This window comes from Denticeps clupeoides, chromosome 3 (genome assembly GCF_900700375.1).
Source record: "Denticeps clupeoides chromosome 3, fDenClu1.1, whole genome shotgun sequence".
Classification (NCBI taxonomy): Eukaryota; Metazoa; Chordata; class Actinopteri; order Clupeiformes; family Denticipitidae; genus Denticeps; species Denticeps clupeoides.
Window position 1 is genome coordinate 2694333 of NC_041709.1, and position 24275 is coordinate 2718607.

Sequence of the window (24275 nt, forward strand, 5' to 3'; positions counted from 1 at the left end):
TCTGTGAATTTTACAGTGTATTTGAAATTGATTATTATACCATTATACTGATATCATTTGAGTCTAACAATGCTGATTTGGGCATAAATACACAAATGTATTTACACAAGTGCAATTTGAATACAGATTAATTTTGAAAGCTACTATTAATGAAAAGGATCCCTTTCAGGCCACCGTCTAGTAAATAATGACAGTAATACACAGGTGCATTGCATGCAAAATCCTCAGCAATAGACCAGCTGAGATCTCATCTCAATATCGAACCAGCACCCCTTTTGTGTTCCAAGGCAAAACATTTCCATTGTTTCTCCCTCTGATCCTAAGCAGTTTGGTCACCAGACATTTAAAGAGATTTGCAATAGTGATAGGAGTGTTGTTATCATGAGAAAAACTGTCACTCTCGGGATTCAGCTCAGCCAATGAACATGCCAGGTCAAATATTTATTCTTAACTAAAAAAAACTTTCATCAGTATGTCCACTGAGACACTGACATTTCTACCAGACTTGTCCTGAAGAGGTCCCTTTGAATGTCAATGCTTAGGGCAGTGAGGCCCTAAGCATTCGTTCAAGTGGGTGACAGGGAGACACATCAGTATCCCGCTGCATAGCCTCCTTTTCGGGGGTCCGATTCGGCACTGAGTCCTTCTTTGTGGCACACTACCGCCTGGACAACGGCTCCAGTCTTTGTCAGAAGTTCAACAGTATGGTTCTTCATGATCAGGCCGTCCAAACCATCCTGGTTTGCAATTAAAATTAAAATGACACAACTTTAATTTTGACCCCAACACCTGATATATAGAAATGTGTAGCTGTAAGAATGCATTTCACACACACCTTATCAAACTCCTCTTCATACACTGTGATGTTGGGCCTCAGCTGATTGTGAAGTCTGGGTTCAGCCACAGCTCTCTTCAGGTCATACTCAAAGAACAGTGTGTTTAGAATTACCTGGAACACGGTGCCCACAAATTATCTACAATATCACAGAGGCAATCTGAAGCGGAGCAGATAAACAGATAAAGCTGACGTCACCTGGGCAGTCGCTGTGGTGATCTTGGTGCCCCCTGATGCTCCGACAACCATTTTAACTTTCTTGTTGTGGTCAAAAAGAAGAGTTGGAACCATGGAGGACATTGGCCTTTTACCTAAGGCAAAAAATACTATAAATCTCAAACAAACCCAACTGATGCTAATAATTCTATACGTATACTTTCTCTTTTTAACTTGCCTGGCTTAATGAAGTTGTTTGGGGATGGGGGTACACCATACCCATTTGTGATGTAGGGGGAACTAAAGTCATCCATTTCGTTGTTTAAAATGATGCCTGTCTTAGGCGACAAAACCTTTGATCCAAAACTGTGGAAGAAAAATACATCTCTGAACGGATGCTGCTTTAGTCACCATGTTTGTTACTTATACGTAGCTACAGTGGGTCTTCAATGACTTCTATGGCATCACAATAATGGCCTATTTCCTGCAGATACACTACCAGTCAAAACTTTGGATGCACCTACTCAAAACTTTTGGATGCACCTACTAGGCATTTTGAAGAATCCAATGCGAGAAACACGTATAATATTTTATAGCAAGAGAAAGCAAAGTATGTTTGATGAATCAATTTTTTCAGTCACCTCTTTTAACCTTCACAAGATTAATATTAACATCAGTCAATGATAAGAAATTGTTCCGCATAAACCCTCAGGATTGTTGTAAAACGATCCCCATTGTTTAATGGGGTTGAGAGAGAAAGAGCGAGTGAAATGCCGCCATCGCAGTGAAAGCTCCCTGCTGTGGAGCCTTTTGGTTTTATTTATTATATCATGTCACGTGATTATTTTGTAGTCCTGTGTCTTCAGTTTTGTTCTATAATGCAAAAAATGCAAGACCCATAAATGAGTAGGTGTTTCCAAATTTCGGTAGAGTTTATTTCCTGAGTGTAAATTTGAAACTTGAAAATATCACACATTTCCAAATGTTTTTTTCCTCCATAAGACAAGCATATTTCCTCAGACAAACTTTTTGCTTGCAAAAAGGGATATTGACACACACGCATATTAATGTGACACCACAGACCTTCCTCGGTCACTTACAAATGGTTAATGGTGCAGGTGCTGCTCACCGCACTGCCGTCCTCCGCTAACACCGACAGGTGGGATGTGCCGTGGTCGTCAGGGGTGAAGAATTCGGGACCATAGTAGCTGTCTGGCTGGGTTGTGTCATCCGTGATCATTTGTCGGAAACTTTCAGCAAGTTCAGGTGACGTGATGTTCTGGATGAACTGCAAAGGGAAGAGAAGGTGATGAAAAGACACTCCGGTAAACCTTGTCAAACCTTTAAACATCAGGTTTAAATGAACAGACCTTGCAGATGCCAAACATGACCAATAAAGGGGACACAGCAATGTACATTTACACAGACAAAAAACCATCACCAGTGGTTCAATTTGAAAATATCAGACCTCAAACTTAATTCATCATTAAGTAAGACCCCAAAACCTCCTCATGACCCTGTACTCTAAGAACTAAGAACGCCTGCATCTCATTCCCATTAACTTGTGTCTGCATCCCACACTGACTTTAGCCTGTTGTGAATTTATGGGTTCAAATGAAGTAACTTGCCACGCACCTCAGGAAAAAAGGGCCAAAAAATATGGGGATGGATATAAAATGGACCAGTTTTAAACGGAATTCTGTTGTCCACATTGTCGTGCTAGTGGGTGTTTGTATGTGCCTGGGTTCGGTTCACAACACTCACGGATGTACGATTAGATTTTTTTCAGGGTTCAAAATTCAGGGTTCCCACCATGAAGCAATACAAACGTACTGAGTCGATGCTCAGGTGAAGAGGGTCTCCCAGGACTGTCCTCTTGGCATATGCGAATCGGAAGGCCTCCACAATGCGGTGGTATGTTAGGATCCTCTTTTCCATGGTGGAGACGCTATCAGAGGTGAAATTATATCCTGGAGAAAAAATAATGAGCGATCATTTTACACTTCTCCCACTGCCGCTCAATCACTGATACCTTCTAATTACACTGTCATCACTCTAATAGGACTGAAACGACTCCTACAGCACTGATGTGTTCTTCGTTGCCTGAACACAGCGCCAGATCACAAAGAACCAATTCACGACCCCCAGACTACATGGATCGTTGTGCGATCTTCCTAATCTTCGTCTGAAATGTTTCACTTGACAAATTAAAAACCACATGCACTGAGTGGACAATTAAAGTGGAGGTGAGAGAGTGTTGTTAAGGGTCTCCTCCTGTGAAATGCCACTGGACTCTATTGTCCTCAAGTTTTCTCCAAGTGGATAAAGCAGCCATGTAAATGCAGGCTGAGTGGGTGAGGGGAAATCTGGAAGAATGGGACTGTGTGTGTGTGTGTGTGTGTGTGTGTGTGAATATGAAGTGAATGAGCTCAGGCTATTCCGTGCCAGTGTGAGGGTTTGTCAGAGACACCTCTGTGTCTAATTAGAGCCAAATTAGCCACATTACTGCCAGGGTTGGAGACAGAATGGCACCCTGGGTGGGTGGAGAGGTGATGGGGTGGAGGGTGGAGTGGCTTTAATTACTTTGGTATAAAGCGATTTATTTCTTTTTTATTTCTAACTAACACCGCCAGCACTGAGCTATGAAGGAATTCAAATTCATATTGAGATTCTTCAGAGGAACTGTGGTCTCACCAATGACCCCTGCATGCCAGATAAGTGGAAGTAAAAGTAAAAAAAAGGTAAAAGTACCATTTTAAACCCCAAACAGCAGCCATTCTCTTTTTTTCAAGAGTTCTGGTGGAACATGCCTAGACAGGGTAAGTTTACATTGTTTACCATGCAGGATGTTGAGGATGAGGGTGAGAACTGGACCACTAGCTGGAGCATTGGGGACGTACATGGTGTACTGACCCACAGTTGCATTCAACGGGTTCAGATCCAGAACGGGCCTATAATTCTGAAGGTCTTGCAAAGTTATAATACCTCCTGCAATTAAGATAAAATAAGTAAATAAACAACACACATATATACAGTGCAGGACAAACGTTTGGACACACCTTCTCATTCATCGTGTTTTCTTTATTTTCATGACCATTTACATTGGTAGATTCTCACTGAAGGCATCAAAACTATGAATGAACACATGTGGAGTTATGTACTGAATAAGTGAAAACATGTTTTATATTCTAGTTTCTTTGCTCTGATTACTGCTTTGCACACTCTTGGCATTCTCTCGATGAGCTTCAAGAGGTCGTCACCTGAAAAGGTTGTCTCCAACAGTCTTGAAGGAGTTCCCAGAGGTGTTTAGCACTTGTTGGTCCAGCTCACCCCAAACCATCTGGATTGGGTTCAGGTCCGGTGACTGTGGAGGTCAGGTCTCCACTTTTTGTTAAGTACATAACTCCACATGTGTTCATTCATAGTTTTAATGCCTTCAGTGAGAATCTACCAACGTAAATGGTCATGAAAATAAAGAAAACACATTGAATGACAAGGTGTGTCCAAAGCTTTTGCCTGTTCTGTATATATCCACAAAATAATAATATAATTTGACAATAAAAACCTGCAGCCTGAATGTCATCCACAAGGTCCTCTGCAATTTTTCCTGTATAGAAAGCATGTGGACCACGGTTTGCAATTTCTTCATATGTATTAGCCAGTTTGGGAAAGGTGATGGTATCGTTCTCTTTCAGTGTGGAACCTTTGGAGTCACAGAACACTGCACTGAGATGAAAAGAGAGTGGTGACTTTCACACAGCTCATGAAACCAGAGAAATATTGACATTTCTCATGAATGATTATTGCCGTTGAAGCCTAATTAGATGATGCACGAAGGTTTCCATAGTAGTAACTTTTTGCAGCAACTGTGTACTGGACAAACTCCTGGAAATGATTCAGTAATTGTAGTTTTATGTTTATTATCAGTATGGTTTCTACATTCTGCAGTCATTTGTATCTGTCTCCATTTCTGAAAACTGCTGCTGCTGTTGCATAAATATTAACTTTATAATAACATCTCTACTGTCATACCATAAAGCTTCGTCGTTGACTATAATGTCCTTGTTCGTCTCGATCGCTAAGGCCAGAGCGTTGCCCACAGGAAAGCCATTTCGTGCCAACTGTACAGTGGGCAGGAACAACTCCTTCCATGGAAGCTTGCCATGGCGACTGTATGCCATTTCCAAGCCATGGATCATTCCCGGCACCGCTATGGAGAGCCCACCTGTCATATAGATGCAGACATGTGGTTTATCCCAGAATGTTGGTGTGTCCTAAGCAGTGCCTCAATGTCCAACTTCAAACGCTGACAAAGTTTCAAAATATGCATTCCAATTTTATGGCTTTCCAGAAAGTATGCAAATAATCATGGTAGCTGCTGTCTGTCAACCCCTTAAAACCTCAGGATTAAGCACCATCTCTCTTTAAACATTTATTATTCAGAATAATAATACAGAAATATATGGGTGTGCTCTGACATTTCTGGGAGATGCTCAGGGGTTAAACGAATCCAGTAAGAAAATCATTTTCTCGCAGCGTTTCTCATTCTTGTAAATGAGTATGAGATAACACTTATTCCATGCACATGGGCGACAGCTGGTCAGCTAAAACAAATCGCTCAATGATTGAAAACATCTCTTATCTCACTGCAGCTAGCCCAGAACAGGTTTATTTGACTGATGAATTACAGAACGTATTGTAATTCGGCCAGGGCCTCGCTGCCACCTCTGTCTCACCGGAGTGTTCCAGCGACAGGTTGTACCAGCCATCTCTTCTGCATGTGTGACTGGTTAATAAATACCTCGCCGGGAAAGCTCGGTGTTGTTCCCGAACATGTCGCGGGATGAATTAGCAGGTGCCTTCTCGCGTGCGTTGATGGTCTCCACGCGTCCTGTGAAGGCACATGCACGTGAGGTTTTACGGTGATGGACCACAATGGGAGCCAAAGAGCGGATATTGTACCTGTATTTGCATCATAAATGTTGAAGATGCATCCTCCGCCGATGCCCATGCTGTGGACATTCATTAGGCTGACACACAGCATAGCGGCGATGGCAGAATCTGCAGCAGACCCACCTTTCTTTAAAATATCCCTGGCAAATAGAAGGGAGTCTTTTAAACATAGAATAAAATCACAAGAATATTTGGCCAATTGTCAAGCCATATTCTTTGTCTTTGGATAGAAGCTGTGACTATCCTAATATTTGCAATAGTCAAGCACGCACACAATCACACACACATACAAACACACACATGCGCACACACACACACACACACACACACATATAGTACAGGCCAAAAGTTTGGACACACCTTCTCATTCAATGTGCTTTCTTTATTTTCATGAACATTTACGTTGGTAGATTCTCACTGAAGGCATCAAAACTATGAAGAGTGATACAGTGCTGCGGCAGATGACCTGGCCTCCACAGTCACCGGACCTGAACCCAATCGAGATGGTTTGGGGTGAGCTGGGCTGCAGAGTGAAGGCAAAGGGGCCAACAAGTGCTAAACACCTCTGGGAACTCCTTCAAGACTGTTGGAAAAGCATTTCAGGTGCCGACCTCTTGTAGCTAATCGAGAGAATGCCAAGAGTGTGAAAAGCAGTAATCAGAGCTAAGTTTTGTTAAGTTCATAACTCCACGTGTTCATTCATAGTTTTGATGCCTTCAGTGAGAATCTACCAACGTAAATGGTCATGAAAATAAAGAAAACACAAGGTGTGTCCAAACTTTTGGCCTGTACTGTATATATATAATATTTTAAGGTCCATGCAAAGATTTGAGCACCATTGTCTGTTATGAGCAGATGACCTGAACAGCAACAGTCAAAATTGTTTAATTGGACAGGCTCCTCTAGTCCATTACGTAGGTATTTTAAAGATGCTATTAATGATGCTCAGTAAGTAGAAATGATCTGCAGGAACGATGGAGGAAGAAGCTGATGTCTGTAAGACCAAATGAACTTTTTAAAACTGCTTGTTTTCTACTGTAAATAGTCAGATTAACAAATACTACCTTTCTGTGAGAGTGAGCACAGCCACAAAATTCTACATAATAAAAAGAAACATGTCCTTTTTTGTGATCAGTTCACTGTCCGCTCATATTTGCATGCCTCATCATTTGTGAACATGTTACTTGTGGCTCTAACCTGCCAATCACCGAACATGTTCCAGCATCCGCTGCCACGGCAGCCTTGTAGAAGGAGTGGTCCAACAAGGGTTTCCTACTCACGCTGAAGAACACCCCTACAAAGGTGCCGATGGAGGTCACCAGCAGCACCAGCAGACCAACCACAATAGACTTCTGCACCATTTCACCTCTGGGAAGAGAGACTGAAAATGAGCCACAGTGTGCGTGTGAAAGTGAAGTGATTGTCATTGTGATACACAGCAGCACAGCACACAATGAAATGTCTCCTCTGCCATCACCCTGAGTGAGCAGTGGGCAGCCATGACAGGCGCCCGGGGAGCAGTGTGTGGGGACGATGCTTTGCTCAGTTGCACCTTGGTCGATTCGAACCGGCAACCATCTGATTACGGGGCCGCTTCCTTAACCGCTAGGCCACCACTGCACCAAAAGCTCCATTGTCAGTAGTGGGATTCAAACCCACGCCTCCAGGGAAGACTGCGACCTTAGACCGCTAGGCTATCCTGTTATGTGTGCATGTTTGTAAAACTGCCAATATGGGGACTTTGACCTGACTGCACACCAATAAAGTGTATCACCGTGGGGACCTAAACCCAAGTCCCCACAAAGTTAACCCCTCCAGCACATATATTTCGTCAAGCAATGCTGACATCAAGACGTCATCAAGAATAAAAGATAAAGTTATATAGAAGCTCATACTTTTATGATATAAATTGTGTTAAGGGTAAATAAAATTTAGTTAGTACAGTGTTCTCAGTAGGTTATGACAATGCTAGCTAGTTGTCTGGTGCTAGCTAAGTTAACATGTGCTGGTTTGGATACCATGTGCTAGTTCCTGTTATCTATGGATATTTCAGTTACAATTATTATTGTCTTCCATAGAGACATTTTCTCTAATGAGTCAGAGTAGACTAAGCCCAACAAAGGAGGCCATTTTTCACATTAACACCTACCTCTCGTGATAAAGCAGGGCTTGAGGTTAAATAGATCAATTCCTTTAAAGCTTAGCAAAGCAGATATATTAATCTATCTTAAACCGAACACTACAAGGGGAAGTGGGTATCAATGGGGTTTGTGATTTGCCAAATCAGTAGGGGAGTGTTTGCGGAGTCACACATTTTTAAAGGAGAAATTGTATTTTAGTACAGAGGAGACCTGATCAATCCAGAAGAAAGCAAACAAAGATGGGTAGTTTACCGCTAAAAGGATTTATGATTTATTTGGCACGAAAATTCTGTTCAAATGGATTAATATACAGTACAGGCCAAACGTTTGGACACGCCTTCTCATTCAATGTGTTTTCAATGTGACCATTTACATTCTCACCGAACATCATTCGACATCAAAACTATGAATGAACACATGTGGAGTTATGTACTTTGAATGAGAAGGTGTGTCCAAACTTTTGGCCTGTACTGTATTAATACTGTAATAAATATTTCTCCAAAACATTATCAGCATGAAAACTTGTTGCTTATAAGTATATTATATTATATATCATAAAATATTAGGGTTTTGTTGCCACATTTCAGATGGTGCCCCTGAAGACATTCAGCATTGCACAAAAAGTTCACAGTGTGGTGGAAATTCTGCCGTCTGGGGAGCTGCAATAAAGGAAGTCAACTGAATTGATTATCCAAGTTTATTTTACCGCGCACGGGGGGACCCACAAGAGAACATCCCCCCCGCTTGATTACAGTTCACAAGCATTTATACATCTGGGCTGTACAAGGTCGAAAAGCAAGCTTTGGACAGTGGCGCCCATCAACGTCACAGAACCTTTCTTTTATCAGTTTATGTCTAGTTTTTGCGTCAAACTTTTGCATCAACAAGGTCAGACCTAAGATACACAGTTGTCTTCTGACTGTTCCATGACCAAAGGTGAAACACGTGGAGAGTCTGGCCTACTAAATTTCGTGGAGTGTCTGGGCCTACTAAATTTTCCTTCCACAACAGTATGAAAGCACTTTTGATAATCAGGCTTTTGATAATCAAACTGTTCTTTTCCATGTACTTTTATTGTCATATACATTAGGTCTGAACGATGTACAATATATGTAACATCCCTACAAAGTATAATGTGCTTCACCAGTGTTGTTGAAAGATTAATAAGACTCAAGTTTTGTGGTGTACCCACCCCAGCAAGCCCCCACACTGTCTTCTAAAATTTAGGCTTTAGAGAAATAACACAACCCTAATTTCAAAAACAGAACACGATGATTTTCAAATCTCAAATACCCATATTGTATTCAGACACAATATCAAATTCTGACAATGTAGGTCATGTTGACAATGCACCAACATGTTTCATGTACACACACTGGGATGTACCCTCAATATCTGGGATCTGAGGGACCGTCAGAAACTTTACACACACTGAAGAACTTTTTAAAATTTTTTTTACACATTTTCATATCATGCCAATTTTATTAGAATTAAAATTGGATATTGCAATACTAAGATTGATGCTAGTCTGTTTTTTTTTACAGCTTGATGATGCCTGCTCCATCAGCAGTGTGGAAAGCAGCTAAGAACAATATGTACCAGAGTCTACAGATAGTGACCCAGATGAAAGCTCCTGCAGTCGTTTAATTTCAGTTTGTAAAAGAAAAGCCAAGGACACGGCACTTACTGGTGGTCGGTCGGATGCCAAGTTCTACCTGACCAGTCAGGCTTTTTGTTTTGGTGAACGGATTTTCAAACTTATATACTAAAGCCAGAGCAGCAAACCACTATCAAAAATGGCCAGACATGCGGAGCAGGTTTATAACAAAGAATCTGAAATTCCAAAAGCCTTGAGTTTTCCGAAAGGATCAAAAGAAAGGAGGAACATACATGGCCATCTGGGGAATAGAGGGAAATTTGCATACAATGCTGGTGTTTTACAGCGTGGAAATGGGGAAGCCACAGAAAGATTGTGTTTCCCACACCTTCTTACATTGTTGCAACTGTCAAGGACTCTTTGCAAGGAAATTCATCTGGCATCAAATGAAACACTGTCAGCATCAGATAAAATGTTTATTCCCAACACGAAACACAAAGTGTTCATATGGGACCTGCAGTCATGATGAGGCAGTGGTGGCCTAGCGGTTAAGGAAGCGGCCCCGTAACCAAGAAGGTTGCCGGTTCAAATCCCGATCCGCCAAGGTGCCACCCCGGGCGCCCGTCACGGCTGCCCACTGTTCACTCAGGGTGATGGGACAAATTTCACTGTGTGCACTGTGTGCTGTGCATCACATGTGACAATCACTTCACTTTAAAAAGGTAATAAAAAAAAAGGTGGTACTTGCAATAAAACGTGAACTGTATGTTCTATAACAGAGTAGGCTTAGATACTGGCAAACATGAAGATTTTTTTTGGTATAATTTTAGCAGAGGTGGAAAGTAACGAATTGCATTTACTCACGTTACTGTAATTGAGTAGTTTGTTGTGAGCAATTCTAGAGTTCTAGGGTTCTGGAGCTGGTCAATTACCAGCCAATCAAAAAAATGAAAAGGCCTACACAACAGCCAATCAGAAAAGAGCAGTATTGTATCTGGGCAAAATGCTGTTAGAGAATGTTGTCCAGATTATTAGCATTTGTTTTTCCACATATTGTTATGGTTCAGCCTTATTCCAAAATGAATTAAATGCATTTTTCCCTCTGTATTCTACCCCATAATGACAACATGAAAAAAGATTTTTAAAATGTTTTGGAAAATGTATTAAAATAATCAAAGAGTATTGACAGCCTTTGCTCAGTACTTTGTCGATGCACCTTTGGCAGCAATTACAGCCTCAAGTCCTTTTTTATATATATGATACCACAACCTTGGCACACCTATCCTTGTCCAGTTTGGCCCCTTTTGGAGCACCTCTCAAGCTCCCTCAGGTTGGATGAAAAGCACCTCCTTTGATATCTTGGCTGTGTGCTTAGGGTCGTTGTCCTGCTGACAGTTGAACCGTCACCCCAGTCACCTGCACCGCTGGAGCAGGTTTTCATCCAGGGTGTCTCTGTACATCGCTGCAGTTGTTCCCTCTATCCTGCGTAGTCTCCCTGTTCTTGCAGCTGAAAAATATCCACACAGCGGGATCTTGCCACCACCATGCTTCACTGTAGGTGTGGTATTGGCCTGGTGATGAGTGGTGTCTGGTTTCCTCCAAATGTGTTTCTCATGGTCTGAGAGTCCTTCAGGTGGCTTTTGGCAAACTCCATGTGCCATGTGGCTTTTACTCTGGAGCTATGACAGAGTGACCGTTGGGTTATTAGTCACCTCCCTGACTAAGGCCCTTCTTCTCCAGTTTACGTTGCCGGCCAGCTCTAGGAAGAGTCCTGGTGGTTTTGAACTTCTTCCACTTATGGAAGCCACTCTGGTGATTGGGACCTTCAAAGCAGCAGACATTTTTCTGTAACCTTCCCCAGATTTGTGCTTCAAGACAGTCCTGTCTCTGAGGTCTACAGACAATTCCTCTGACTTCATGCTTGGTCTGTGTTCTGACGTGAACTGTCAACTGTGGGACCTTATACAGACGAGTGTGTGTCTTTCCAAATCACGTAGAATCAAGCGTTTTCTCCTCAGTTGGACTCCAGCTAAGCTTCAGAAACATCTTAAGATGATCAGGAAAAAAAATAGGCAACTGAGCTCAATCTTGAGTTTCATTGCTCAGTTTTTTATTTTTAATAATATTGCCAAAACCTCAATTAAACTTTTTCACTTTGTCTTTATGGGGTGTTGTGTGTAGAAACAAATGAGGAAATACTTTCTAAATGCACTGTATATGCTTTTTGCTTGTATATTCCATACATTACATTGCTCAAACTGATCAAGAACTTTACAGTCTAATGCTGTAGTATTCTGTGGGGCAGGAAGCTTTAATTCATTTCTTATATCTGCAGTCAGTGTGCTTATTGGTCAGTAAAGACAACTGATATACAACTGTTTGCCATAGAAAGAAGGAGTTGTTCTCATTTTTACAGTTTGACTTTGGCTATATTTCCTCTTTTTTTAATGTTTGAATCGGACCACATAATTAAATTGTATTTTTGGTATTTTTGTGGCCAACTGTGCTTAAAATGTTTTATGGGCAGGTCTGAGCATAGTTTGTGCATTATAGTGCCTAAATGTTGAATAAAAATGACTAGTTCTTTATTGGATTTATGACTAGTCCTTTTTACATCAAGTAATTGAAAGTAACTAAGTAACTTTTACTCAAAGTAGATTTCTAATTAAGTAATTTTTTACTTTTACTCAAGTAAAAGTAGATGGGCAATTTTACTTGAGTAGAATTTAAGCAAAGTAAAGATACACATTTTTTCAGTACATTTTCCACCTCTGCATTTTAGACAATGATTAATGGTGACCGTGAATGTGCAGAAAGCATGCAACTCTTCATGCATGCATGCAGCAAGATGAACTGATGAACTGATATCATCACATGCACTTCAGACACAAAGAGAAATTAAGTGGAATGCTCCATTTACTCTTCCTTTCACTGAGGAAGTGAAAATGCTCCATTTGTACCTTGATCATAAGCAGGAAAACTACTTTAAGCAGCTATCGTCAGATGGTCCTTCCAGGAACAGGACCCTTCTTGCAAAAGTTACTCTGGCTCAGACTATCCTCTTCAATCGCAGAACGGAGGGTGAGGTGTCAAAAATGCCTCTATGTCATGGCCGCGACACTCTAGCTTCTTTTGCTAGAAAAAACACAGATGACTTGCATGCTTCAGAGCTCGAAAAAAACTCATCATACCGGCATTGAAATACGTGTTAAGCGAGGACGAAAGGTTCCAGTGCTTTTAACCCCTACAATGCAGAAGATATGCTTAACAAAAAGAGAGAGGAGTGTGCAATTCCAGCTGAAAACATATATTTGCTCGTCCTGCTTCACTGTCACACCTAAGAGGATCTGATTGCCTTTGACAGTTTGCCTCTGAATGTGTAGTAAAGAATCCGAGGGCACTTTGGACTCTCCAAACACATTGCAACACTGTCAAACGTTCTGAACCTCAATAATACAGAATTGAGTCAGCTGGATGACTTTCTGCGACATAATGTGATAGTTCACAGAGTTTATTACAGAGTTCCTGAAAGTACTCTCCAGCCCGCCAAAGTAAATAAGATTTTGATGCCACTGGAGGCGGAACACTTGAGAGAGCTCAGAGGGAAAAAACTAGTTGAAATAGACATCGAGACATTTATTAATACTTAATTGCAGGCAATTGAAAATGCAAATTGTTAACGTCTTTATATTATTGTTACTTTATAGATGCTCTGCATGTTCAAAATGAGGATTTGTCAAACAATCAGTCAGAAACAGAATATGAATATATAAATTCTCCAAGAAAGAATAACATTTTTAACTATTTAGAATATATTTCTTTTGTATTAAAGTGGATGAATGTTCTGCAAAGGAAGACCAGAAACCGTTGATTGAACAAGCAACAGAAATAACAAGTACCACAAGCACCTCAGCTACCACCAATGCACTGTTGGTTAAACTTGATAGAAAGCCCTTATGAACTTGAATAATATGCTGTGTTCATTCAGGTCGTAAGGTGCACAAGAAAAAGAATGGGACAGCAGTGAAGTGACAGCAGTTGAAAAGCATCTAAACAGGTTCATCAAAACTTGCACGGTACCAGGAAAACAGCATTGGGAGACCTGTGTAAAAGCTGAACCAGCTGCCTTGATAGACAGGGGTTGGTTGTCTGTAAAGCTCTTTGTGAAGAACAGAATTACTGCCCTTAAAAGAAAACTGTAAAGTCAGTCATTTCATTTGTTGCTATTTTAATTTCTGGTATTTTAACTCATTTCTGCCAGAATTATTTTTTTTTTACATTGTTGATACGTTTTTGCACACATTTTCTGCTATTATTACTTTTGCTTTAAAGGGGAATTAGAATGTTTCAGAGAAATGACTGAAATAAAGTGTCCTCGCCTCCTCTCCACCCCGTTTGTTTTAGTCTGCTGTCACAGAAATCATCGGTTTTACACCCATGTTCAAACCGTTCAGTCCAGGGCAGAAAGAGCTGCTGAGAAAACATTTTCTTTTGAAAGAGGGTGGGATTGAGTAAAGTGCCTCTGAATAGAATGTAAAAGTTAAAAGTTTACAGAATTCTGTGCAGAATACTACATAATGTCATTGTTCACATAATGTCAAATTGACACAAAATGTCGTGTCACATTGCTTTGTTAATGTATTTTCTATATTTAAAAAAACGGTCATTTTTACTGCTTCAAGTGAAACAAACCTTCAGAAATACATGTCCCCACATTGTGGCATTAAGCCTGTAGTCCCCAAATTGCACACACAACTATGTGTGTGTGTGTGTGTGTGTATCTCTTTGCTGACCCATTTGCACAATGATTAGAAACACTGTGGGATGCATGAAGTAAATGAGTGACAGCAGAAATCACACCCCCACGTCCTGACAGAGATACAAAATGCTGATAGCTGTGATGTGACATTGCTAGAGGTGACAATTCATCTAATGTTATAGAATCACAAAACCAGGAAAATAAAGCCTGTGTTATAATTGCACTCAGTCGTGTTCAGTCTCACTGGAAACCTCTAATTGGGAAAAAAAAAATCTTTTTTTGATTATTTCTAGGTCCTCATGCCATCAGCCTTACATTTACATTTACAGCATTTATCAGACGCCCTTATCCAGAGCGACTTACAATCAGTAGTTACAGGGACAGTCTCCCTGTAACTTAACCCTAAGTTGCTCCAGGGGGACTGTCCCTGTAACTTCTGATTGTAAGTCGCTCTGGATAAGGGCGTCTGATAAATGCCGTAAATGTAAATGAAATGTAAAACTTAAGGTTAAGTGTCTTGCTCAGGGACACAATGGTAGTAAGTGGGATTCGAACCCGGGTCTTCTGGTTCACAGGCGAGTGTGTTACCCACTAGGCTACTACCAGCCTTCTTTAGTGCAGTGTGAGATTAAGCCATACAAACCCAGAGCCGAATGTATGTGTGTGTTATTTGTCTATGGGATGTGTGATGCAGCACCACTACGCTCCATACCGCTACACGTAAAAGTGAGAGCTACGAAACAGACTAGAAGGAACCTAAACCCCTGACTGTGAAAAAGTGAAACGGAGATGCCGAACGACAGGCAAAGTGCCTCACTGCTTCCTGGAGGAAGCTGCTGCTAAACTCCATGAGTGGGAATCCACTTCTGCACATCCCTCTGAGGAGCCTGCTGTGCTGGCAGTGGACAAAATTAAAGCTGCCAGGAGGAAGAAGGTCCTCCAGGAGCGGAGAGAAAGGAGTGCTGTTCTGATCCGGTTGCTATGCGGTAACCTATTGAGGTTCTAATCCTATTCTATTTTGGATAAGAATAATACTGATAAAGTATTTTTAAGCATACACTGTGCGGTTTTCGGTGGTTGCCCCCTCTTGCCCCAGCATAGACTGCAACAGAAACTGCAATAGTACTGCGTTAATGAACTAGAAGCTGTTAATTCCTATAACTTTTATTGTGCCACGCCTCTGTTTGTCCAGATAACACCAGATGAGTCAAAATACATTGCAATAAATTAACAGATTCAGATAACACGGTCATTGCCTTTCTGATGTCCCCTCCCTTCATTGCTGGAATTCCATGTTTCCCTTTCTAATTTATCCTGGCGAGACCTGAACTAAAGACTTCCACCGAATCGTACAGAGTAGGTAGTAAACTAGGGCATAAGACGCTAACCTATGAACTAGAAGACCACAAAGTCACAGGTTAAAAAAAACCTTGCTTAACACCACCGTAACCCTGAGTGTCTCCAGTGGGACTGTCCCTGTTACTACTGATTGTAGTCCCTCTGGATAATGGCATCTGATAAATGCCATAAAATATAAAATGAGTAGCTACAGATAAACTTTGTCCAACTGAGACAGAAGTGGTTTCTTTACAGCACTATAGAATACATTTTGTACGAATTTACAGAGCGAGTACAGTTTTCTCCCCCACGAATACAAAATAAGCAGGCAAATAAATTCCGACCTTGACGTGCGACTCCACTTCAGCGCTGTCAGTCTTCACAGGACGTGAACCATTGTGCAACTACTCGATCACTATTAATCTTTAACCTTATTTACTACTGAACAACCCCCAGAAAAGAGCACATCAGGTGTCACGCTTTGGGGTGGAGAGACACTTTACAACATTTTAACTCAGTTTGTTAGAATCAACGCAATGTCATGCTAACACAGAAACCTCATTATCCGGCCATCATCAGGGCTCAATGTATTATTATGTTTAAATTATGTCATGTTCCAGCTATGCTTATTGGTTCATATATTTGTTTATGTTGTCCTAAATGTCCTGTTTTATACAGATGGTGTGTTGGCAGGGGCGTTCCAGGCCTGGTGTACATTAACATATTTTAATTGTATAACCTGTTGTCGGAGCCACAATGAATTTAACCAGGTAAACACATATGGGGCTTTGACCTTTTTTTTTGTCAATCTTCCGTCGGTGTTAATTTTGCACCCCAGTGACAACACCCTAATGGGCTCGGATAGAGAATATTATGAATTGAAATGGGATTTATTTGGGAGCACCCCGCCCCCCTCCCCATTACAACAGGTCAGCCCAGCAGCAGCAGCAAGCGGGCGCACCGAGGGCCCTAACGCTCACTTCCCGCATATGTGGGTGTGATAGAATTTAGAAAACACATGAGTGCAAATTGTAAGTCTATGTTATAATGTCTGGTTCGTTTTGTGTTCGTCTGTTTCTATCTTGGTTATTAGACGCCACTCCAGCCAGCCCGAGAAAGGCCTGAGGGTGCTCAAGCCGTCAATCAATGAGCAAGTGAAGGTTCGGGGCCTTGATAAATTCTCCATTTGTGTCCCTTTAATTTCCAACACCTCCAGGTGACCCCTTCTTCTCCTGCTGCTGTGAATCTGACGAGCACCGGGCCTCTGTGCCGGAATCCCGCTCCCTCCCCGGGATGCCATGTGGGTGAAATGCAGGCTGGGGGAAGGGGTGGATGTCCCCTCTCAGCATTTCTGCACTCCGTGGTGGCCAGACTCCCACATGGGCGGTGGGAAAGGAAGAATAAACCCCCTGATTCCACTGGGCTGCTGCCTTTTTATGGGAGTTTTGTTTGCGAAGGCGGGGTGGGTACCCCGTAATGTTGAAAAAAAAAAAAACAACGAATACCTTTAACTAACGCCTGTTGCTGACCAGCTCACCTTCACTTGTAGGCATCTGGCGTGGGTGCCACGCCCACCGGCTTTGTTTATAATTGGCGTGGGCGGGGCCGCCGTGGAGCTCTGATTGGACGGGGGACGCGCGGCGGAGCCGAGCAGACGGACGCGGCGGGGACCGGACGGACGGACGGACGGACGGAGCCGCTTCCTTTTTTTTTTTTTTTTTTTTTTTACTCTTTCGTTTTGTTTTTGACGCGCAAGCGCGACGTGCAACTTCGCCGATGCTCAGCATCCGGAGTAGTTTTCTGTCCGAAATCGTTTAAAAAAAAAAATAATAAAAATGGGCTCCAAGTTGAGCAGACAGAGCAGCCGGGACAGCCAGGCGGACGGCGGCGACTTCCTGCTCGCGTCCCTGGTGCTGAAGTCGGACCGGCTGCCGGGGATGCTGCGCAGGGGACAGCGCAGCCCGTACGTGCGACGCGTGGCGTGGGTCCGGGACATCCAGCAGCTGCTGCGGCAGCGCCGGGCGGAGCGGGCGGCCGACGTGCTGAAGCTGCTGCGCAAGGTAGCCGCCGTCGCGTTTTTATTTTTTCAATGATCGCCTCGGTCATGCGGTGTAAATAATAATAATACAAAAAAAGTAGTTCATTGCCGCCGCGCAGATTGTTATAATGATGAATTAGGGTGGTAGTAGCCTAGTGGGGTAACACACTCGCCTATGAACCCCACTTACTACCATTAACCCTGAGTGTCTCCAGGGGGGGACTGTCCCTGTAACTACTGACTGTAAGTCCCTCTGGATAAGGGCGCCTGGTAAATGCTGTACATTTAAATGTTACTTATGCACCCTGTTTACCGCACCTACCGTACTGTACTGTTTATTACTGTTTATTGACTGCGTCCAACTGTGTACCCTGCTGCTGTGTAACCTCAACTTAACCCGCACCTTATAAAGAAAGCAAGGGAGAGCATGTGGACATAAGACAGCCTGGCAGCTTAAAGCCACTAAATCAATTAGCCCTAAAGCATCCCGTGCGAAGACAGGTCGGGCCCGGGGACGCCGACAGGGATGTCCTGGTAACCTTTTATTAGAAGGCCACGCATGCAGTGCGCCGTGAGAGGACAGGATCTGTTGCGACGGCGTTGGACTTATTGCGGGCTGTTTTCTCGCCGCGCCAGTGTTTTCGTTGCGTGCCATGAATTAGTAATGCCTTCAAATTGTGCGTAATGCATTATTCACGCGGACCTCATAGGATGCGTTACCATACTTTGAAGCTGTAATTGTTGTTGCCGTTGTCAATGCGCCGGCAAGGCCGGTTTGTCTTCTTTCTAATGTCTTCCCGAGTTTAGGCGTCACCTGTCTATTTTCTGCCAGCGCACAGTAGGCCAGACACTCAGCAGCGGGCAGACCAGCACCAGGCTCCCATCATGCCGTGTGCTGGGACTGTTTCTATATACAATTAAGGAATAGGAGGAGATTCCGCTGGTTCTTCTTTGTGGACTTTTTTTTTTAGGGTCCATGGCCCTCCAGGTGAGCCCCTTCTTCTGCTGTACTGCCTGCTTCGCCAATAACGCAGCCCGACGGGCACTGTGCTCCCCCCGGGACGCGAGGAGGGTAAAAGGCATTTCTGCGCCCCAACTGTGGCGCCCAGATTCCCAGATGGGGGTGGGAAAGGAAGAATCCAGCCTCGCCGAGGGGATCTCTCTGGGATCCCGCTGGGCTGCTGCCTTTTATGGGAGTTTTGTGTTTTCGAAAGGTCCTCCTGTAGCTGTGAGGGGGAAAAAGAGGTCAGGGAGTTCTCGAGTTGGACCCCCTAGCGTGAGGAGTCTGAGGCAGCCACAAAGAAAGAAAGACGGTTCTCACGCGTGCACCTGCTAAGAAGTTAATACCTGAAGACGACGCCTCCATTAATCACAGCAGCTGTTTCGTAAATTAATGAAGCCCGGTCTGCTGCGCGAAGCGAAATAATGATCTAGAAGGACACAAGAGACAGAAGTTGAGTTGTAAGTCAGCTGTAACAGATGCCGCCACTTTGTGAAAGTGAAAGTCACTTGTGATACACAGCACACGGTGCACACAGTGAAATTTGTCCTCTGCATTTATCCCATCACCCTGAGTGAGCAGTGGGCAGCCATGACAGGCGCCCGGGGAGCAGTGTGTGGGGACGGTGCTTTGCTCAGTGGCACCTTGGCGGATCGGGATTCGAACCGGCAACCTTCTGATTACGGGGGCCGCTTCCTTAACCGCTAGGCCGCCACTGCCCCATATATTTTCTCTTTTAGGGTCCATGGCCATCCAGGTGACCCCTTCTTCTGCTGTACTGCCATGTTGGTCCTGTGTTTCCTGATTGTTTTCACCTGTGTATGATTGTATAAAGCTGCCCTGTTTGTGTCTGTTCGTTCCCGGGTCATTGTTTGGAGATGTTTCCCCTGTCCTGGCCTCATGTGTGTTGACTGATTCCAGCGACTGCATGGCCTTCGCGTGGCTTCGTGTGGTTCCGTGCGATGCTGCATTAGAACATTCCGGCTCTAGTGCTGAAGCGGCGTGCCTTGCACCTCGCTCTGGGAGCCCGCCGCGAGCTGCTGCAGCCCCACGGATGAGTGCGTGGGAAACGGCTGGGTGAGATGGAGGAGGATGTCAGCGCGCAGGGCTTTCACTCGAGCTGACATCGCGTTGCAGGCAAGTCCAGCCAGTCGGAAAGACTCCCCGAACGCAGGCGTCTTATGCTCTCACACGCTGCCGTTTAGGTAGCTCGCACTTTGTTGGCATGGAAAATAAGGTCGGGGAGGGAGGGGGGGTTCCATTTTTATACTTTTGATCTTGAGAGCTGTTCCCTCTCGGGCAGGTCTGGGTTTTGATGTTAATCATCTTGAGTTCGTGAAGGTGGAGCAAGATGGCTCCCTCACCCACAGCAGGGAGGAACTAACCCCGGATGCTTATCGGTGTTCGCCGCTTAATGAAGTTCGTTATTCACGAGGCTGCCATCCACAGCAGACAAAGGAGCAGCGAAGAAGAACCTTTTTTTTTACAAGTGATGGTCAGATAAGAGCACGTCACAGAATCTACAGTCGTCTGCGATGCAGAGGATGCTGTCAGGCTATTACAGAAGATGTCTTGGCTTTTAAGGATGATTCTAAGGAGCAAAAGGCAGAGGAGCCTGCCAAGGGTGTCCCAGCGTCAGTCAAAAGGCGTCTGAGAATAAAGCCGAGAGAGCGAACACGGAATTCTCTTGTTTGCTGCTTCCCACTGTAATTCGTCTGTTTCTCTCGCTTTGTGCATGTCCCCATGGCACAGACCCATTTTAATGAGGTCCCCCCCCCCCCAACTATCAAACGATGAGTACATAAACAAACAGGAAAATAAAGCAGCAGAGAAGCAGCGGGATTTCTGTAAAGTATTCAAGGCCTTTCTTTCCTTTTAGAATTAAGGAGTTTCATGTTGGTCTTGTGTTTCCTGATTGTTTTCACCAGTGTATGAGTGTATAAAGCTGCCCTGTTTGTGTCTGTTCATTCTCGGGTTATTGTTTGGTGAGGTTTCCCCTGTCCTATTCATCATGTATTAAACCCCTGTTTTGTGACGTTGTGCGTATGCATCCTTCTTCCTTGCCATGTCCAGCCATCGTGACAATACTATTAAGGAATATGAGCTTCTGGTGGAATTTTTCTGATGTTTCATATGAAGAACTTGATGTTTACATTTTACGGCATTTATCAGACTCTATCCAAAGCAACTTTACAATCAGTAGTTACAGGGACAGTCCCCTGGAGTAAACACTCAGGGTTAAGTGTCTTGGTAGTAAGTAAGGTTTGAACCTGTGACTTTGTGGCCGAGTGTCTTACCCACCAGGTCACTTCCATTCACCTTTGTGGACTTTGTAGGGTTAGTGGGCCAAGTTTCTCCAGACTGTCTGTGGTAGAAGCTCTTGTTTCATCCATGATGTACAACATACCGTCTGATTGGATGTCCCCAGGCGAACACTGGCAAGCTTAAAAACCAGCAAAACAGAGGCCAGGGGATTTCGATGAAGGTGCAAAGAATGAACACAGAGGTGTGCTGAAATGTAAGCAGTAGGTAGTGTGGCATCTCAAATCGTGTCATTTTCAGATATTTATGATGTGTGGCGCTAATGCGTCCTCACAGCCAGTTGACTGGATTATTTTTAAGAGCCGTTAAACGCCTCTTTTAAGTGGCTGGTGATAATGTCAATTGTTACTCCAGGCGTCTCAAGCGCCGGTTTCCCACCTGCCGCAACACTCCTGGTTTTGACTAATTAGCCAATTAGACAAATAAGAAAAAACGAGCTGCGATTTATGGGATCCGTGTCTAATCGATCGAATGTTAAAAAAAAAGACCTTACAGCCCGCACCAAATAAAAATGTACACCAATTTAACCTTAAGCCCCTTCCCCTTCCTTGACTTAGCCCTATCAGGTGTTTGCTAATGCTGTGTAATGCTAACTAGCTACTCACCGGTTGGAAAGACTTCCCCCTTCTTCAACCAGGTTCAGGTCTTCCCAGTCAATCCTCTGTCTGCGCATGGTCTCCAGGACGGCAGCGTGCTGCATCGTGGACAATTTCTTGTGCCTTGCCAGGCCTCCGTGCGTTCGGCTGTTGCCCTTTAACTGGTCCCTCTTTGGGAAAAGCCCTTGCTCCGTGTCCATGGCAGCGTCTGCATCATGGCGTCTCCTTCGCACGAGCTCCCTCGGATGCGAGGCGAAGCAGCGACCGCTGGAGCAGGCGTTTGGGTGCGGCCGCGGCAAAGTGCTCCATCGTGCGAGGATTTTCCCGAAGAACTCTGCTCACTGACGGCAGCTTGACGGTCCGTTTCTTGGCGCGGGCAGAAAAAAGAGTGAAAATGCCCGCTGTCGGGGAATCCCCGAGGCTGCCAGCGGGAATAAATCACGCTGGGAAGCTTGGCGGAGGTTCCTGCGCTCCTTTGGCCTGATAGGCCCTGTCTGTCCAGCAGATGAGGCCGGCTTCATCCGCGGTGAGTGGGCCGCGTCATGTAAATAGCCGCCCTTCTTCAGGGAAGGGGGGTGCTGCGTTTTTTTGCCTGCCGAATGCCATTGCGTTCGTTTGGCTGCTGACATCCTTGTGGTGGTGGGAAGCTACGTTTTAAAGCCCCCCTAAAGAAATACCCCTCCCGTTACCCGAGGTAATGGCAGATAGTTCATGGTAGCTGGCAGCCTAGCGGGTGAGGAAAGAAACCCGTAATCAGAAGGTTGCTGGTTCGAGTCCCTGTCATGGCTGCCCACTGATGGTTAAAAGCAGAGGACACGTTTCGTTGTGTCACCGTGTGCTGTGCTGCAGTGTTTCACAATGACAATCGCATCACAGTGGCAGCAGTGTCCTTCGGGGATTCATTTTAAGTGCTCGGTGTATTTTACTCGCCGGCCTTGGCCTCTGATATCTGGAGGTTGACACATGGGGGTTCTTTACATAAGGCCGGATAATAAGGCCGCCTGAATCTGAGCTCTCAGTGGGAAGTGTTAAGAACCTCGGGGCCTCGGGGCATCCGATCCTGCTGATCCTTCTCCGTTTTTTTTTCTCCGTCATTTTCTTCATTAATGCTGATGGTTTGAGCGAGTTCTCCCGAATACGCGGCATCGTGCGCTGTGGGAAGAGAGCTGGGGATAAAGATAAAAAAAAATTAGACTGTCTGGGTTCGGAAAGCATTAGGGTTCTTGAATATGTGATTATCATGCACATAAACACGTATTCTTATCTCTCTTATTCATGTAGGATATGGGCCTGGAGGGAACGTCTCTGAACGACATCCTGTACAAGAACGCTGCCTTCCTGAACCTGGTCGATCCCATCTCTCACGAGCTGCTGATCAGCTTGGCACGTGACATGCAGTGTCCAAAACGGGTGAGTCCCCCCTCCCCCTTCCTGGTCATTTCAGTCATTTTGGTCTTTAGGTCCTGTTTGGCCAAGGGCAGCACACACCGAGGAGCCACAGGAAATGTGGGACGCAGGGTGTTGTCTCATCAGCTGGACTAAGCGCCACTGTCAGCATCCGTCCTGACTAACTGCATGTAAGAAGAGCAATTTTGGGAAATGACAGAAACCGCCGTGCCCACGAATCGTGATCCGTCTCTAACCGGGCTCTTCTGTCTGTGTTGGAGTTTGCAGAAATACAGATAAAAGCACACGGTGCACGGATGAGCCTGGAAACAGAACATTCACACGCTGCCTTGTCACGGTAGACTCGTGTTAACGGAGGGATAACTGTTCGTGCGTTGTGTAGACGGGGTCAGTTGGGCTTTAATAAAGACAGCACTACGTTCCCTCCATTTCATGACATTAGACGGCCCCCGGTTAGCGCGGGTGCTGCTGGTTCTGCCTCCGTTTGAGGCATTTGCTTCAGCAACACACCACTGTGAACGCGACAGATCATGTGATGGGATTGTAGAGTTAACACTCATATTTTGTCATATTTTGCTGATCAAAAAATTCTTCTCGTGGACTTTTATAAAACAGGCATTCAATAAATGAAGCTTTTGTGATTCTCTCAGCCATGAGATGGGATATGTACTTTTTTAGGTTATAAAGAGTTAAACAGGTGACATAGGAGCTAAATAACTGAGCTGGTCTTTAGGAAATGGAAATAGGAACCATTGTCAGTTTAGGGTAAATCCATCAGGATGTTGCAGCTTGTAGTGCCTTATCTTTAAATAGAATTGGGGGGGGGCATCCATCCACAAAAGACTGAAAAGCAATATTGTTTACCAGTGTGCGTTTTTTCTGTTATAATGCACTGAACTATTCCCGAAGTGTAGAAACATGATATACACGTACCAAACAATATGTGGGTATACATATACCAAGTTCAGCAGTAAATATGCTGGAAATTTGAGATAGTTTCAGATGAGTGATATGACCTAAAATGATATTAATTAAAAGATATATATTTTTAAATATAAAGATAATAAGCTTTTTTTCCTGGAGGAAATGTGAACTTATCGTTAATTACAATCACACTTATCGTTGATTACAAA

At 44.0% G+C, this 24275-nt stretch overlaps 2 protein-coding genes across 2 annotated transcripts in view; one reads left to right on the forward strand and one right to left on the reverse strand.

Annotated features, from left to right (window-relative positions):
* ggt1b (gamma-glutamyltransferase 1b) lies at positions 1–22079 on the reverse strand. The gene is made up of 13 exons (XM_028972740.1): positions 21745–22079; positions 7142–7312; positions 5954–6084; positions 5793–5882; positions 5024–5216; positions 4557–4717; positions 3830–3979; positions 2825–2961; positions 2092–2279; positions 1230–1357; positions 1034–1146; positions 836–949; positions 1–737 (listed from the first exon to the last, which is right to left on the reverse strand). The coding sequence occupies exons 1-13, from the start codon at positions 21933–21935 to the stop codon at positions 591–593; spliced, it is 1914 nt and encodes a 637-aa protein (XP_028828573.1). The 5' UTR covers positions 21936–22079; the 3' UTR covers positions 1–590.
* The window catches only part of lrrc75bb (leucine rich repeat containing 75Bb), a 21581-nt gene continuing 14812 nt past the window's right edge, over positions 17507–24275 (forward strand). Inside the window, exons 1-2 of the mRNA XM_028972741.1 lie at positions 17507–17839; positions 23017–23145. Of these exons, the coding sequence (XP_028828574.1) occupies positions 17615–17839; positions 23017–23145 (354 nt within the window). The 5' untranslated portion in view covers positions 17507–17614. The remainder of the gene's footprint in view (positions 17840–23016; positions 23146–24275) is intronic.

Coding starts and splice junctions, on each gene's coding strand:
- ggt1b (XM_028972740.1), bottom strand. CDS start 21,935: ATGGACACGGAGCAAGGGCTTTTCCCAAAGAGGGACCAGTTAAAGGGC. Junction 3,980..4,556: donor GGATGACATTCAGGCTGCAG/GTTTTTATTGTC, acceptor TCTTAATTGCAG/GAGGTATTATAACTTTGCAA. Junction 2,962..3,829: donor CATCCTCAACATCCTGCATG/GTAAACAATGTA, acceptor TTTTTTCTCCAG/GATATAATTTCACCTCTGAT.